The sequence below is a fragment of the Phocoena sinus genome, chromosome 13, assembly GCF_008692025.1.
Source record: "Phocoena sinus isolate mPhoSin1 chromosome 13, mPhoSin1.pri, whole genome shotgun sequence".
Lineage (NCBI taxonomy): Eukaryota > Metazoa > Chordata > Mammalia > Artiodactyla > Phocoenidae > Phocoena > Phocoena sinus.
In genome coordinates this window covers 59,272,703-59,287,642 of record NC_045775.1, presented here as the reverse complement: position 1 = coordinate 59,287,642, position 14,940 = coordinate 59,272,703, and the positions used below count along the sequence as shown (strand labels likewise).

The 14,940-nt window shown below is 41.1% G+C and overlaps 2 protein-coding genes across 7 annotated transcripts in view; one reads left to right on the top strand and one right to left on the bottom strand.

Annotated features, from left to right (window-relative positions):
* AAK1 (AP2 associated kinase 1) overlaps positions 1 to 14,940 on the top strand; it is a 171,402-nt gene that overhangs the window by 116,129 nt on the left and 40,333 nt on the right. For 2 of the 6 annotated variants that reach the window (XM_032652901.1, XM_032652898.1), the window contains exons 13-16: positions 159 to 407; positions 4,904 to 5,133; positions 6,351 to 6,508; positions 7,811 to 7,915. In XM_032652901.1, coding sequence (XP_032508792.1) covers positions 159 to 407; positions 4,904 to 5,133; positions 6,351 to 6,508; positions 7,811 to 7,915 — 742 coding nt within the window. Of the gene's footprint in view, positions 1 to 158; positions 408 to 4,900; positions 5,134 to 6,332; positions 6,509 to 7,810; positions 7,916 to 14,940 lie in introns of all 6 variants that reach the window. The other 4 variants (XM_032652900.1, XM_032652899.1, XM_032652897.1 and 1 more) reach the window with 3 other exon arrangements.
* Positions 7,931 to 14,127, bottom strand: LOC116764351 (60S ribosomal protein L36-like). Its single transcript, XM_032652919.1, has one exon. It carries the CDS (start codon positions 8,709 to 8,711, stop codon positions 8,394 to 8,396), a length of 318 nt encoding a protein of 105 aa, XP_032508810.1. The 5' UTR covers positions 8,712 to 14,127; the 3' UTR covers positions 7,931 to 8,393.

Genomic DNA, 14,940 nt, shown 5'->3' with positions numbered 1-14,940 from the left:
GAGTTTTCAGGCCAAGGTAAAAGACGCCCTATACCTGCCCTTGCCTTTGGCTTCAGCACCGGTCTTAGTTGTTACTGAGACATTCATCCTTTGTGGAATATGGTTCTGAGACAGGCTTTTATTCACCTCTTCATTCCTTGCCACTTTCTCCTGCTCAGTTTCAGGCAGTACACCCTGCAGCCCAGCAACCAGCGATCGCTCAGTTCCCCGTGGTAGCCCAAGGAAGCTCTCAACAGCAGCTGATACAGAGCTTCTACCAGCAGCAGCAGCTGGCCACAACCCTGCATCAACAACAGCTGCTGACTCAGCAGGCTGCCTTGCAGCAGAAGACCGCAGTGGTAGCCCTACAGCAGGCCCAGGCACAGCCAGCCACAGCCCCCCAGCCAGCCCCTGCCCAGGAGCCAGCGGTGAGAATCAACCAGAAGAGGAGCACGCAGTGAGGCCTAGGGAAAGGGTGGGAAAGAGGCCGCAGCAGCTGGTGTGGCACGGCTGCTCCCCGCCCTGGTGGTGAAGATATTTGATCTTTTCCCGATATATCGAGGAAAAGGATGAGGTATACTCTAGAAGCTTAAGGTTTTAGAAGAATGATTCTAGGTTGCTGATGGACAAATGAACTTGTTTACAAGACACAAATAGACTCACAGCCATAGAAAACAAACTTATGGTTACCGAAGGGGAAGGGAGCGGGGAGGCATAAATTAGGAGTATGGGATTAATAGACGATGAACTTTCTTATTTCTCACTCTAATATTAGGCTGGCAGAAAGAGCTGTTCATTGTCTCTGTCAGTGCCAGTGTCAAGCAGTCAAAGCCCTAGGTAGGGTTAGAGCTAATCCCTTTCCCGTCTTCAGGGGGCAGTTTGACCACTGTGGCCTTCCCAGTCTCGGGAGGTTCATGTAGGCCTCCACCTGTACCCTGAGTCCTGACAGTCTTGTGTTTATTCTTTGTCTTGGATAATATTACTGGCCACCTTAAATAAGTCTACTATGCAGCACCCTTCCAGGGCCCGCTTGCTGAGACCATTTGTCATGGCCTGATCCCCCTCTGGGCACCAGAGCATCTGACTGTTGTTTGAGCCATCTTGTCAGTTTAGAAATTTGGCATGTTCATTTCTAGATACTGGCTGAGTATAGAATCAAGACCTCTACATGCTCTTCTGATTGACCTCTACAGGTACATCCTCAGGCACATCATACTTTGACCTTTAATGAGTGCCTTTAATGAGTACTCACAGAGTGACAGTAATAGAAAATTTTATAATGATAGAAAAGCGCATTTTACATACCCAGCTGACAGAGTATCACAGCTACTCTCTTATTCCCAGGGAAGCCCAACCACTAGAAGAACGAAGGAAAAGTAAGAAACTATCTTTCTGAGGATTGATTTCCAATAGAGTTTTGTCACTCATCTTAAACCAGAAAACCTACATCCCTTCAAAAGGAAGCAGTGCCGTAAATAGATTGTCTTCTTTAAGTCTCAGCTAAATGTGTGTTCAGTGTCTTTACACCTTCGTTTCTGAAACAGCTTGGTCTTCCTGCAGGCGTTTGGTAGACAGCTACTCTCTGTATTTTTAACAAGCGACAAAGTTCCTCTTGTTAATGGAAAAAGAGTTTTTAAAAAATTATTGTATCATGTAGCTAGTTGAAATCTTATTTTGTCCAGTCCTCATTTAATGGAATTAGAAACTGAGGCCCAGGCTAGAAAGGGATCACCCAAGACACAGACTGATAGCACCAGAGCTGGGGCATGAACTGAAGAATCCTGATCTGTGTTCAAGGAAATAACAATGCTCGTTCAGGGTGAGGACGCGATCATCTACCACTGACTATACACTTCTTATGGGGTCCCCCTCTGCTGACCCTGGACAAAAGTATCCACTTCCTTGGGAATGAACTGTGATCCTTCTCCATGTTCCTTGAGTGAAAAAATACTTTGAGCACTTTGTTCAGGGGTAGGTGGTTGAGGGCACAGAGAAGGAACGAGAACAGAACGTGCTTCAGCCAGGAGCCAGAGAACCTCCCAGCTTTGACCCTTCCCTTTCTTCCGTGACCCTTTGTAGGACTTTGCTAGAGAAGCAAGTAATTGAATGTAAAGTATACCCTGCAGCCATCTCACAGCAATAATCTGCAAAGGGAGGATGGCCATCCCCCACAGATGTTTATTGCAGTCTTAATAATAGCCACAAGCATGGAAGCAACCTAACTCGTTCCAACAACTCACCTGTGCAGCCATTAAAAATCATGGTTATAGGGACTTCCCTGGTGGGCCAGTGGTTAACAATCCACCTTCCAATGCAGAGGACGCGGGTTCAATCCCTGGTCGGGGAACTAAGATCCCACATGCTGCGGGGCAACTAACCCTGCGTGCCACAACTACTGAGCCAGCACGCCACAACTAGAGAGCCTGCAAGCTCTGGAGCCCACACGCCATAACTAGAGAGCCTGCGTGCCGCAACTACTGAGCCCATGCACCCTGAAGCCCATGCGCCACAACTAGAGAGAAGCCTGCACGCTACAACTAGAGAGAAACCTGCACGCCACAACAAAGAGCCCGTGCACCACAATGAAAAATCCCGCATGCCGCAACTAAGACCTGACACAGCCAAAAATAAATAAATATTAAAAGAAAACAAAAACAATCAACTGTATTTCAATAAAAATTAATTAATTTTAAAAAATCATGGTCATAAAAGTCTGTACAATAGTATGGAAACTCTCATGAGGTAGTATTAGAGGAGAGATGAGATTATGGGACGAGTATGTACTTGAAATAGACTTAAATATAAGATACCAGAAAGATAAGAACAGTTGTATTAGAGTAGTGGAATGGAAGTCCGGGTGGTTTTTCTCCCCTAGTCTATATCCTTACATTTCTTGATGTTATTATACTCCTTTTATAGTTATATATTTTGTTTTTTAAAAAATCTTTGGCAAGATAGGCATCTGAGTCTACCTTGCTTCTCCTCCCCCTGTGGTCTGTTTCTCCCTCCTCCCCCTTCCCAATCCCATTTTTGGATGAGGAGGCATCATGGTGCAGAAAAGGGTCCTGGGCAGTAGTCAAGAGACATGGATTCTGCCCTCAATTGACCCTGTGACCTTGAGCGAGCACTTAGCCTTAGGGGGCCTTGGTCTGGTCTCTTCTAAAATGAGGGAGTTGGAATCCATGTTCTCTAAGGTCTTTTTTGACTCTTCATTCTGAGTTTCTGATTGGAAATAAAACTGCTTGACAGGGTTGTTGTGGGGAGTGGCTGAATGGGTGGCAGCCAGTTTGAATTGGTAGCTGTGATAAAACAAGGTGTCCTCATGATGGAAGCTTCCGTTCTTCGGTGTGCTGCATACAGAGAATAGGCAGAAGGAAGGGAAAATGTTCTCCAGGTAGTCTGGACTCTTCAAAACAAAGGGCCTCAACAGTTAAGTACCCTTTTCAGTGTAGTGAATGTCTTAAACTGCAAGAAATAAGCAAATCTAGTTCTGTCCTTAAAGCCCTTCTCGCCCCTATGGGTACTGGCTTTAGGCTGGCTGTTGTAGATGCACTTCTGGACCCCCGAGGAATTGTGGAGCTGGAACTCTGGTCTTCTTCACAGAGCACTTTGCTTCTCACTCAGAGATGCAGTCAGCTGCTTTACCCTTTGACTTTAATTTGATTGGAATTAGAACCTTATATTTTATCATTCATTCGATTGGTGAGTGGTTGTGTACTCTCACATGTACGTAGCCTGCCTCAATAAAATTAAAGTCTGAGTCAATATAGGTACAGAAACTCCCAGGCTGTCAGCATCCTGACCCAAGTAGCTGGACACTCTAGTTTCCTAAATCTCTTTATCTTTGAAGACACAGAATGTGAGAACCAATTTGCAGCATGGAGGGGCAGCTCCAATCTGAGATGAAGGACTGGAGGGAAGGGATAGTTCAGTACCTGACGCATTTAATATTCTAAGTTCCTTTATTTCTGGATTGACAGTTAAGAAAAGGGTTAGGTGGCCTTCTTAATTTTTGTTCGTTTTCTTGACATAGAACTTTGTAGATCAAGACTTATGCTTAAAGACTCACTATGTGGCCACGAGGATGTTCCCACCAGTTTGTTTTTCTGTGGTGACAGTGTGTCCTGCCCTCCTTCTGAAAAAGACCTATACGTCAAGAGGCCTCGTATTATTAGATCAATCATCATCAAGGGCTTTTACATTTTTTTCTTCTTTCTTACTGTATTCTCTACATGGTTCTTCAGTGCCATTTCCAAACTGAAGATGGGAACAGGATAATCCCACTGCTCCCATGCTGTACATTTTCTCAGGGGTTGCCACAGAAACAGAATCCTGTAAGACCCATCCTATGAATGAAATAGAGTGTTAACAACAAAAGCAAAAAAGTGCTGCCATTTATTAATCACAGTGAGATTCTGTCTAGTAGCTAGTAGTCTGAGCTCTGTCAGAAAGGGGTCTCTTAGCAGAAATCACTTAACTCAAATGTGTTTTAGCTAGAGGTGTGCCTTCATTGGCTTGTGACTGTGCCAGTAGAATGCTTAAAGGCTGCCCTTTGGAGGCATTCTGAATGAGTTCCTAGAGCAGAAAGTGGTCCTTTAGGAAACTTTCTAGGTCTTTAAAGCTAGGAATAGCTTCTGCAGTCTTTGATCTGGGTCGAGTTACATATGGTTACCCTGTATATTATTGCTGATGAAGATTGAAATTTATATATAAGCACCAGGTAAGTACCATGCTGCTATCAGTCTCAAGGCTGCAGCTCAGATTGTCAAAGCCTTGTTTTTCTTCTTTCTGGGTGTTCTCGATAAACTGAGCCATTTGAGCCATATGTTAGCTCTCACATGGCATTTTTGTTATGCTTGTCTGCTTATTTGTTTTTCCTTTCCCTTTTTTTTTTTTTTAACGCTTTTGTCTCTCTTCCTAGCAGATTCAAGCCCCCATAAGACAACAGCCAAAGGTTCAGACAACCCCACCTCCTACCATCCAGGGGCAGAAACTCGGATCTCTCACTCCTCCATCGTCCCCCAAGGCCCAGCGTGCTGGGCACAGGCGGATTCTCAGCGACGTGACCCATAGCGCAGTCTTTGGGGTCCCTGCCAGCAAATCAACCCAGCTGCTCCAGGCAGCTGCAGCTGAGGCCAGTCTCAATAAGTCCAAGTATGTACTGCTTTTGTGGGCAAGGGCTGCCGGGGAACATTGCTGTGTGATTTTTGCACGTGTATGTAGTTGTGTGTAGATGTATATGTAGGGGTGAGTGTCTGTGTTTACTGAGAAACTGAATTTTCCTGTAGATCAGACTGATGTTAAGAAATAATTTCCTACTTGCCTCACAGTTTCCAGTCTGTCTTCCATCCCATACTGTATCATGTGTTTTCGAAATTCTTGATCTGATCAAATCTCTCCATGCTGATAACATTTCATTGGCTCCCCATTGCCTGTAGAATAATATCTGAACCGACTGGTTAACAGACCAAGGACTATTATATCACATTGGTGGAACTGCCACTCTCCTCCTGGTCCACTTAGGAAATGCTTATTTATTCATCAAGATCCATGTTGGAGGTTTTATTTTCTTTGACCCTTCCTCTGGTGTCATATATAATTTTGTCTGAACCCTTTTTTGAGCATGTATCACACTGTATTATCATTATTTATTTGTATGTTTAGCTGACCTAGCCTGCAAGTTCATCCACAGCAAGCACCGTGGCTTAATCAACCTTTGTAAATCCGGTGACAGGCTCTGTGCCTGACATCAAGTAGATTGCAGTGAGTGTTTGTTGCGTAAATGCAGTGTCAGGCTCTCAGCTTTCTTGGAACCATATACGGAAGTTAAAAATCTTTAAATTGAGTCATTAGCTAAATGCAAAGGGCATCAAGAGGGACTTTAGAAGAAAATTGGGTGATGATACCCAGGGGCTCAAGATGGTGGTAAATGTCTTTGTTGCTCTTTAACTGTGATGGTGTCCACTGATGCTGGATCCTGACAGATGCGAGGCAGCCGGAATAGGCGGCAGCCCCTCTGGAGCTGTTGTGAATGTTACAGTGGTCACCACAGGATGCACGAGCCTAAGAACAGGTGGCTTTGGGATCCTGAATTGAAAGAACTTGCAGATGAGACCAAAAATCTAAGCAAGAGGTTAAAGATGTAGTGGGAGACAGTGAATCACAAAAGAAAGTGAGATGTTTGTTTCACACAGTGGAAAGGGCATCTTTGGAAACTGTTCCATTGCTATGGGAAGCCCTTTTAGAAACATACTGTGGAAAATAGTGGTTTGACTTATAAAATAATTTGCTCTTGAAACAAAGAGAAAATAGGTTGACCCTTTTCAACCTTTATATGTCTTTTTATTTCGTGGGGGTGGGAACCTACCTAGGTCTGCAACCACCACTCCTTCAGGCTCCCCTCGGGCCTCCCAGCAAAACGTTTATAATCCTTCAGAAGGTTCTACATGGAATCCCTTTGACGACGACAATTTCTCCAAACTCACAGCTGAAGAACTGCTGAACAAGGACTTTGCCAAGCTGGGGGAAGGTGAGTAATTGGTGCCTTTTTGTGATTAACTCTAGAGGGGTAGCATGTGAAAATGTAGACTTGGGTCTTTCTTTCCTTCAAAGACTTGATTTTGAAGTATATGCACAAAATCAGCTTGTATTTTTACTAGGGCACCGAAGTCTCTTCATCCTCAGGAAATCCTGGTCTGTTGTGGGTGGCAGCAAGGAGAGTGGGAAACTTTTAGGAAAGATTAGGTAGCATAGATCAGGATGATAGTGTCAAGCACGTTCACTCCTTGGAGGAATGTGATGGTACCTTGTCCTAAGTGGGTTTATTATCCCAGAAAGTCGTAGCTGCTTACCCATGAGAGTGTGCCCTCATGTAGACACTGAATCTTCATGATCAGAATTCTCTATTACTGTTGACTGACCCTGGAGCGGAGATCAAATAAACAGAAGGTACCATTTCTACTCTCAAATCCACAGTCTAATTTGGAAGGCAAGATACCCACTCACAGACACACATACACCTTGGAAAACAACAGCACACACCCTGGGAAAATTCTACAGTATGATACAGTTCAAAAAAAGTACCTCAGTGTAGACAAAAGCACAGGGAAAGGAATGATCAGAACGGAGTGAATGATACGAACTTTGGCCAAACATTTTAGCTTTATAATTTTATAGACATCTTTTTAAAATCCATACACTTCTTGCCTTTTTTTTTCTTCATAGGGCATAGGATTTAACTTTCTTTGACATTTATTGTCAATTTGTTTCATTGTTACGTATGCCAGTTATTGTTCTAGACTGTAAACAGAAACACCTTCATGTGCTATTGAAAACTAGTATTTTGCACCTGATTAAGTGACTCCCAAGTTTTAAAATTCCTGTATCTATTTTTAGTAATTTCCTGTCCCTGTTCTTGTTGTTCAACTGTTGGCTTTTACATTAAGCCATTGTCATTGTGCCTGTCCCTCATAGCATCTCACTACTGCCATCTGTCTTCTCTTTTGCTCTCATAACTACTTTCAACGTGGAAAACAGATCATCAAACTCATTAGAATGATGTAGAGATAAATCGATTCAGAGTGAAGGCTGGAGGCATTGTGCTTTGAGTAATGTGCTCAAGCTTTAGAGCTTTAGACTTCCTTTCTTTCCTCAGCTGTTTCTCAGTTACTGCAGTGACCAGACAAGGACCTTTGAATAGCCAAGGTGTTGCCATAATGCAGTAAAATGAGTCAAGTCTAGATGTCGGTTTGGAGGGTGCCCTTCACCCCTGGCCTGTGTGTGCATCATGGGATTCTGCTGGGATGAACCGAGTGGTATTTTGTCCCTCCAGGCAAACATCCTGAGAAGCTTGGAGGCTCAGCTGAGAGTTTGATCCCAGGCTTTCAACCAACCCAAGGTGATACTTTTGCCGCTTCCTCATTTTCTGCTGGAACTGGTTAGTATGGCGAACACCTGAAACTCAAGACTCACTGTTGTGACCTTCCCACTGGTTTCCAGTCCACAGATAACCCTAGCATGGCAGTGAGCCCCAGATCCTGGTGGTAACATAATTTTCTTCATTCTGAAGATTTCCTATAAAAAGATCGGGATAAAAAAAGATCTAGAATCACTTTGAATTAGAATGGCAGGGTGATCTGGCAGTAATATACAGGATTTGTTCTCTCAAGTCCACATACATGTTTTTAAGCAAATATTTCTAAATTTCAGGAACATCACTCTGTTAATCTCTTGTAATTGCTTAGGTTCTTTGGAATGACTTGAAGAGTTCTAAGAATTAGGTGCTCTATCCTATATCTGAGTCTCTTCTATGCTGTGTTTTTGTGCATGTGTGTGTGTGCTTATGGGGACAGGGAGATATCTTTTTATTTTTATTTTTTTCTGAAAAAGTTTTATTGTGCACAGAGGGGAAGGGCTCAGTCCTTCTTGGCTGCTGCCTTCCTCATGGCGGCCAGGACATTGCTCAGCTCCTCTCTCTTCCTCTTGGCACAGATGTGTCCCCCCACCCTTTTCTTGATGAACTTGAAGGCCCGCTTGTCCTTGGAGACCTTGAGCAGCTCCATGGCCGGCCGTTCATAAGAGGCGAAGCCGCACACCTCCTGGATCACGTCCCGCACAAACTTGGTGTGCTTGGTGAGGCGCCCGTGGCGGCGGCTGTGCCTCGGCTTGCTCACGTTCTCGGTCACCTTGTGGCTCCTGTTGAGGCCCACAGCCATGGGGTAGCACAGAGCCATGGCTGCTGCTCTTTAATGGCTGCTGTGGCGGAAGCGAGATATCTTTTTAAATGAGACGTTTAAAAAAATTCTACTAGTAATTATAAAAACCTAATTTTCCCTTTTATTAATAAATAATGTACATATTTAGTAATTTATAGAAGAGCATAGAGAAGAAAGTTAAAAGCCCCATGATCTCACCCCTGAGAAATTAGCATAGCGATACCATTTAGATGTCTGTTAGTGGCATTTAACCTTTTTAGGGTCACAGATATCTTTGTGAATCTAAGGGAAGTTACAGATCTTCTCTTTCACAAAAATACATGTGTCCACAATTTTGTGCACAATTTTCAGCCTCAGTTTATGACTCTAAGGTACATTTTTATAGTCATATTTTAAAGCCTAATTTTTTTTGCTTACAAAATTTGGCATGTTTCCCCCATATCATTAAAGAAGCTCCTCGAATATAACTTTTAAAATATCTACATTAAATTCCTTTATGTGGATACATCCTAATGTATTTAACCAGGTACCTCTTTTTTAAACATTAATTTGATGTCAATGTTTTACTGTTTTAAATTCCTCAGCAATAGATGTGAGGTTTTGAATATGTTCTTTGTAGGATATGGAATTTGATATCCTTCAAAATTCATCTTTTTAATTACATTGATTAATTTCTGCTTTTAACTTTTCATATTCTTTCTTCCTGCTTTCTTTGGGTGTATCAGTATTTTTCTAACCTCGTAAATTTATTTCTGATTAGAACTTTGGCTGTTATTCCATGACATTTGCTATGTAACGCTCTCTTTATTTATTTATTTTATTTTATTTAATTTTTGGCTGCGTCGGGTCTTAGTTGTGGTACTCAGAATCTTCCTCGCGGCATGTGGGATCCTCCGCTGCGGTGCGTGGGCTCTTGGCTGTGGTGCGCGGGTTTCTCTCTAGTTGTGGCACGTGGGCTCAGTAGTTGCTGCGTGTGGGCTCTTTAGTTGTGGAGCAGGGCTCCAGAGCGCATGGGCTCTATAGTTTCAGCATGCGGGCCCTGTAGTTGTGGCCCACGTGCTCAGTAGTTGCGGCTCGTGGGCTTCGTTACCCCACGGCATGTGGGATCTTAGTTCCCCGACCGGGGATCCAACCCGTGTCCCCTGTATTGGGAGGTGGATTCTTAACCACTGGACCACCAGGGAAGCCCCTGTAATGCTCTCTTATTCTCATTCTTTTCTGTTTTTAAATTTTAAAGTTTTGATTTCTTTAGCCTAGAGTTATTTAGGATATATTTTCATTGCATTGTGATAATATGGCCTCTGCAGTTTTTTCTCCTGGGTATTATGGAGGACTTCATTATTAATTTTGTAAACGTTCTATGGGAGTTAGTAGTTTCCATTTCAATAAATACTAATCTACAACATGATTTTTAATGGAAGAACAATAACATTGTATTTAACATCCTCTTTGATGAATACTTAGGTTGTTACTAATTTTCACCACATAAACATTCTTGAAGCCCAATTTTTATTCATATCCTTTAAAATTTCTTTAAGATAGCTTTTAGGGGATTATGTGCTAAATCAAAAGATATGTGTAATTAAGGCTTTTGGTGCATATTTCCAAATTGCCCTCCAAGAATGCTATACAGATTTTATTTCAGTCAACAGTGAATGAGTAATCTTCACCTCTTTTTCCCAGCCAGACCAGCTCAGAGGCTGTAGACAGAGGACATTGTTTACTGGCCGTTTTTATTTCTTTGGGGATTTGTGTTGTTCATGTCCTTTTTTTTTTTTTATGTGCTTTGTTTATTTTGTTCTTATTAATATGTAAGAGCTCTTCATGTGTCATATTATAAACTTTTCCCCCAGTTTGTCATTTGTCCTATGCAAGTATTATCTCATCTGACCCTCTCAACAACCCTCCGAGGTTACCCCATCATCCCCACATCAGTTATGGTTGAGGTAACTGAGCACAGGCTAGTCTCTTTCCCAGGGTCACATAGCTAGTAAGTGGCAGAGCTGGGACACCGACCCTCTGGCTCTAGAACTTCCTCTCTCAGGTTTTCTGCCTCATAATAAGGCAAATTTAATAATAGTGTCCTAGAACATCATCTATAGTTTCAAAATTTTTTTAATAAAATAGAATACATTTAAATCTTTTATAGTATTTTCTTTGCATACATCAATTTTATTGTATGTATTTGTGCTTCTCTTGGTAACTCTAGCTAGAGATTTGCTGTTTTATTACCTTTCAAAGACAACTCTATAGAACTACTCTTTTTCTGTCTTCTAATTCTCTATATTTTGCCTTTGTCTTTTTGATTACAGTTCCCTATTTTTCTTAGGTTCACTTTTGCTGATTTCAAGAAGAACACATAGTAAAATTTTTTTTAATTCTTTAAAAAAAAGTATTTAGAGTTTTTCTCTCAATATAACAGTGATTTTCATCTGGCATGAGAGTGGGGAGGGAGGCTAATTATAATTTCTAATTATAATTTCTCTGTGAAGACTTTTTCACAGAGAATCTACTATTCTCTTGCCTCTTTCTTGCTCCAGTTGCCCACCCCACCCCAGCCTTTGAGGATTACACTGTTATTGAGAGTGCTTTCTAATAGCTGTGTGTTTCCCTTGTAAGAAAAAACTCATGTTTTAACCATATCCCATAAGTCTTATGGGATATAAGTCAATGATGTTCTCATTGTTAATATTTTGGAACAGGCATTGGAATTATTTGGAAGGTCTGTTTTTTAATATTAAATAGTGAAAATTTTTTGTGTGTTATTTTTTATTTTTAGCTTTGTTGTCTGGTCTATATACTTTTTAAATTTTTTTTTTTTTTTTTGCGGTACACGGGCCTCTCACTGTTGTGGCCTCTCCCACTGCAGAGCACAGGCTCTGGACGTGCAGGCTCAGCGGCCATGGCTTACGGGCCCAGCCACTCTGCGGCATGTGGGATCTTCCCGGACTGGGGCATGAACCCATGTCCCCTGCATCGGCAGGTGGACTCTCAACCACTGCGCCACCAGGGAAGCCCTAATTTTTTAATTTATTAGTATTTTGGTCTGGTTGAAAGTGCTTAAAGTTGGATATGCCAAATAGTTGACTAAATATACCAAATGTATAAAGCATTGGTCATTGTCCTTGAGATAAAATGTCACAATGATGACTAGTTATGGTGCTGGGTAGGATATAGTTTCCCTGGAAAGGGGGTCATGGAATAAGCCCTAGGAAGGTCTTCTTTGATGCTGAATCCCAGCATTTAGTACAGTGCTTGGCTCAGTACACATTTGTTAAATGAAGGAAAGGAGTCGCTTTTTGCCAAAGGATAGGAGCTTGGATTCACCAGTGTTAATAACAGATGTCCCTAATCATTGTCCATCCACTTCCAGTTTTAATGCCTGATTCTTTATTATCATACATTTTATGTTTTGTTTTTTGTCTGTATGAAATGTTTTTTAAAGTGTTGTTTTTTGCTTTTATTTTTGCCTCTTCTCTGCTTAACTTTGAAGGTTGTAAATGGCAGTATTTTTTTTAACGGCCCAGCCATTAGAAAACACATATTTGAGTAGAATTAGGACAGTAATACCTGCGAACATATGTTGAGTACATGCTGCATGCTAAGCCCACTGGGTAAGTGCTTTTATGCACATTATCTCCAGTGATCCCTCACAACAGCCCACGAGAGGCTAAGTGACCTGCCCAAGGTCATAGGTGGAGAATGACAGAGTAGAAATTTGTACCTGGGCAGCCCAGCGCAGAAGCTGTAGTTATAACCACATCTCAGAAATTTTATAAATCAGTGACACTAAGCTTTTACAGGCATTACAAAACATCTTCATATTTTCCTCAATTTATCCAGCGCTATTCTATGAACGTTTGGTATTTTCCCTTCGTTTGCATTTGTGGTATGAATGAAGAAGAATCTTCATTCTTTGCAAATGAAGTAAAATTATACCTAGATCCCAGAAATTAGTGTGTCCTCACTGTATGAAGTTCAGGGTGGCACCATTTTCTCCAAGTTTTCTAATCAAGCTCAGACCGTTCACTGATTTGAAACCGTCTAACCAACCAAGAGAGGAGAGAAGCAGGAAATTTGGTAATGAGCTGGGGAGGATGACACAAGGGTTATCCTTAACATTTTTATGGTAAAAGCTGCAAAAATGTTGCTAAACTGTGTTCTTAGATTAGAGGAGGAACAGGCAGACAATTAAAACTTGACATTGTGCCTCTTTATTTAAAATACAGTAAGTCCCCTACATATGAACGAGTTCCGTTCCAAGAGCACATTCGTAAGTCCGGTTTGTTCATAAGTCCGATTTGTTCGTAAGTCCAACAAAGTTGGCCTAGGTACCCAACTAGCACAGTCAGCTATATAATACTGTACTATAATAGGTTTATAATACTTTTCACACAAATAATACATTAAAAAAACAAAAAATAAAGAAAACGTTTTTAATCTTACAGCACAGTACCTTGAAAAGTACAGTAGTGCAGTACAACAGCTGGCGTACAGGGGCTGGCATCTAGTGAACAGGCAAGAAGAGTTACTGACTGGAGGAGGGAGAGGAGGGGGGAGATGGTAGAGCTGAAGGATCATCAGCAATAGGAGATGAGGGCAAGCTGCATGTGACAACGTACACCAGACGCGTGAACTAACTTACGTGACTGGACATAAGAACGCATGTTCACATCTTTGAAAGTTCTCAACTTGAAGGTCGTATGTAGGGGACTTACTGTATTTTTCTGTTGATAAATTATATACATTCATTTGCTAAAACCCCAAGGAAGCAAGATTGAAAAACTCATGACCGCATTCCAAGAGGAAAGCATTGCTAACATTTAACAATATTTATGTCCATAGTTTTATTTCTTTGTACATACTTTTTTCAAACATGAATTATACTATACATTCAATTTCATAATTTGTTCTTTTTCTTTTAATATATTTCATTGTATCTCATTTTAAAATATTTCAGAGACTAAGAGCAGTGATTTTAACCCTTCTCTTCCTCCACAGACCTTTAAAGAAGCTTAGTTAAAAGCCCACTTGAATGATATTCTTAAAATGACAAAATTATAGAGACTGGGACAGGAGTAAGGAGTGGGTGTGACTATAAAGGAGTACAAGGAAGTTCTTTTGTTTGATGGAATAGTTGTGTATCATTGTTTTGGTGCTTAGGCTAATTTATACGTACTATCAAATGGCGAGGAACTATAAACACACACACACACAAGTGTGAGTACATGTGAAAACTGAATAGAGTTTAGTTAACAGAATTGCCCTGATGTCAGTGATATTGAACTATGGTTGTATAAGAACTCACCACTGGGGGAAGCTGGTTGAAGGGTTCAGAGGGTTCTCTATGTACTGCAACTTCCTATGATTCTACAATTACTTGAAAATTAAAAGTTTTTTTTAATCCATTTTATAAAAGGCTAAATTAGATTTTAATTCAGGAACTAACTCATTATTAAAATGCAAGGTAAAGAATGGTAAAGTAGGAGCCAGGAGACCTGTGTTTTGATCCTGGGTCTGCTGGTGGACCTCTGTCTAGTCTCTTAACTTCTGGGCTTCATTTTTTTTTTCTGGAAAATAAGAAAATTATGGTAGAAAATGCTGAGATCCCTTCAGGCTCTGATATTCCATAGGGTATATAGATTTCTGTAAATCTATAAGTTTGCCAAATATAGGATGAATGCCAATAGTATGGTAGATGTAGTCCAAAGGTTAGGGTTTATCTAACCTTCCAATAGGGAAGAAATCTGTTTCTGTCTCTTTCTGTCTACCTAGCACTACATTAGATATATGGTGATAGAATAGGACTCAGTCCCTAAAGGACCTCAAGAGGGAAATGGGCACATAGGAAGTACCTATACACATATTCTAAGGTACAAAATAGACAAAGTTTGTTTACCTACCAAAATATGTGATAAGGATAGTAGTAATTGCAGTAGGAATTCTGAAAGAGATCACTATAGACTGCAGTATCCAAGGAAGATGTGGAATTTCAGATGTACGACTATCCTACTTTTACCATTAATTGCATCTCAGACTACGTTGCAAGGACCAGATTGTACATCTCAGACATACTTTGCTATTACATTGAATTATATCCACTCATATTTCTTTATTCTGCCTCTAAATTTAGACTTACTCTATAATTTGAGTTGGGTTAATAGATGGTAAGTACATCTGGATTTACTTGATGTTTTCTGCTTTTCTCTTTTTTTCTCTCTCTTCTTGACCCTTCCTTCCCCTGCAA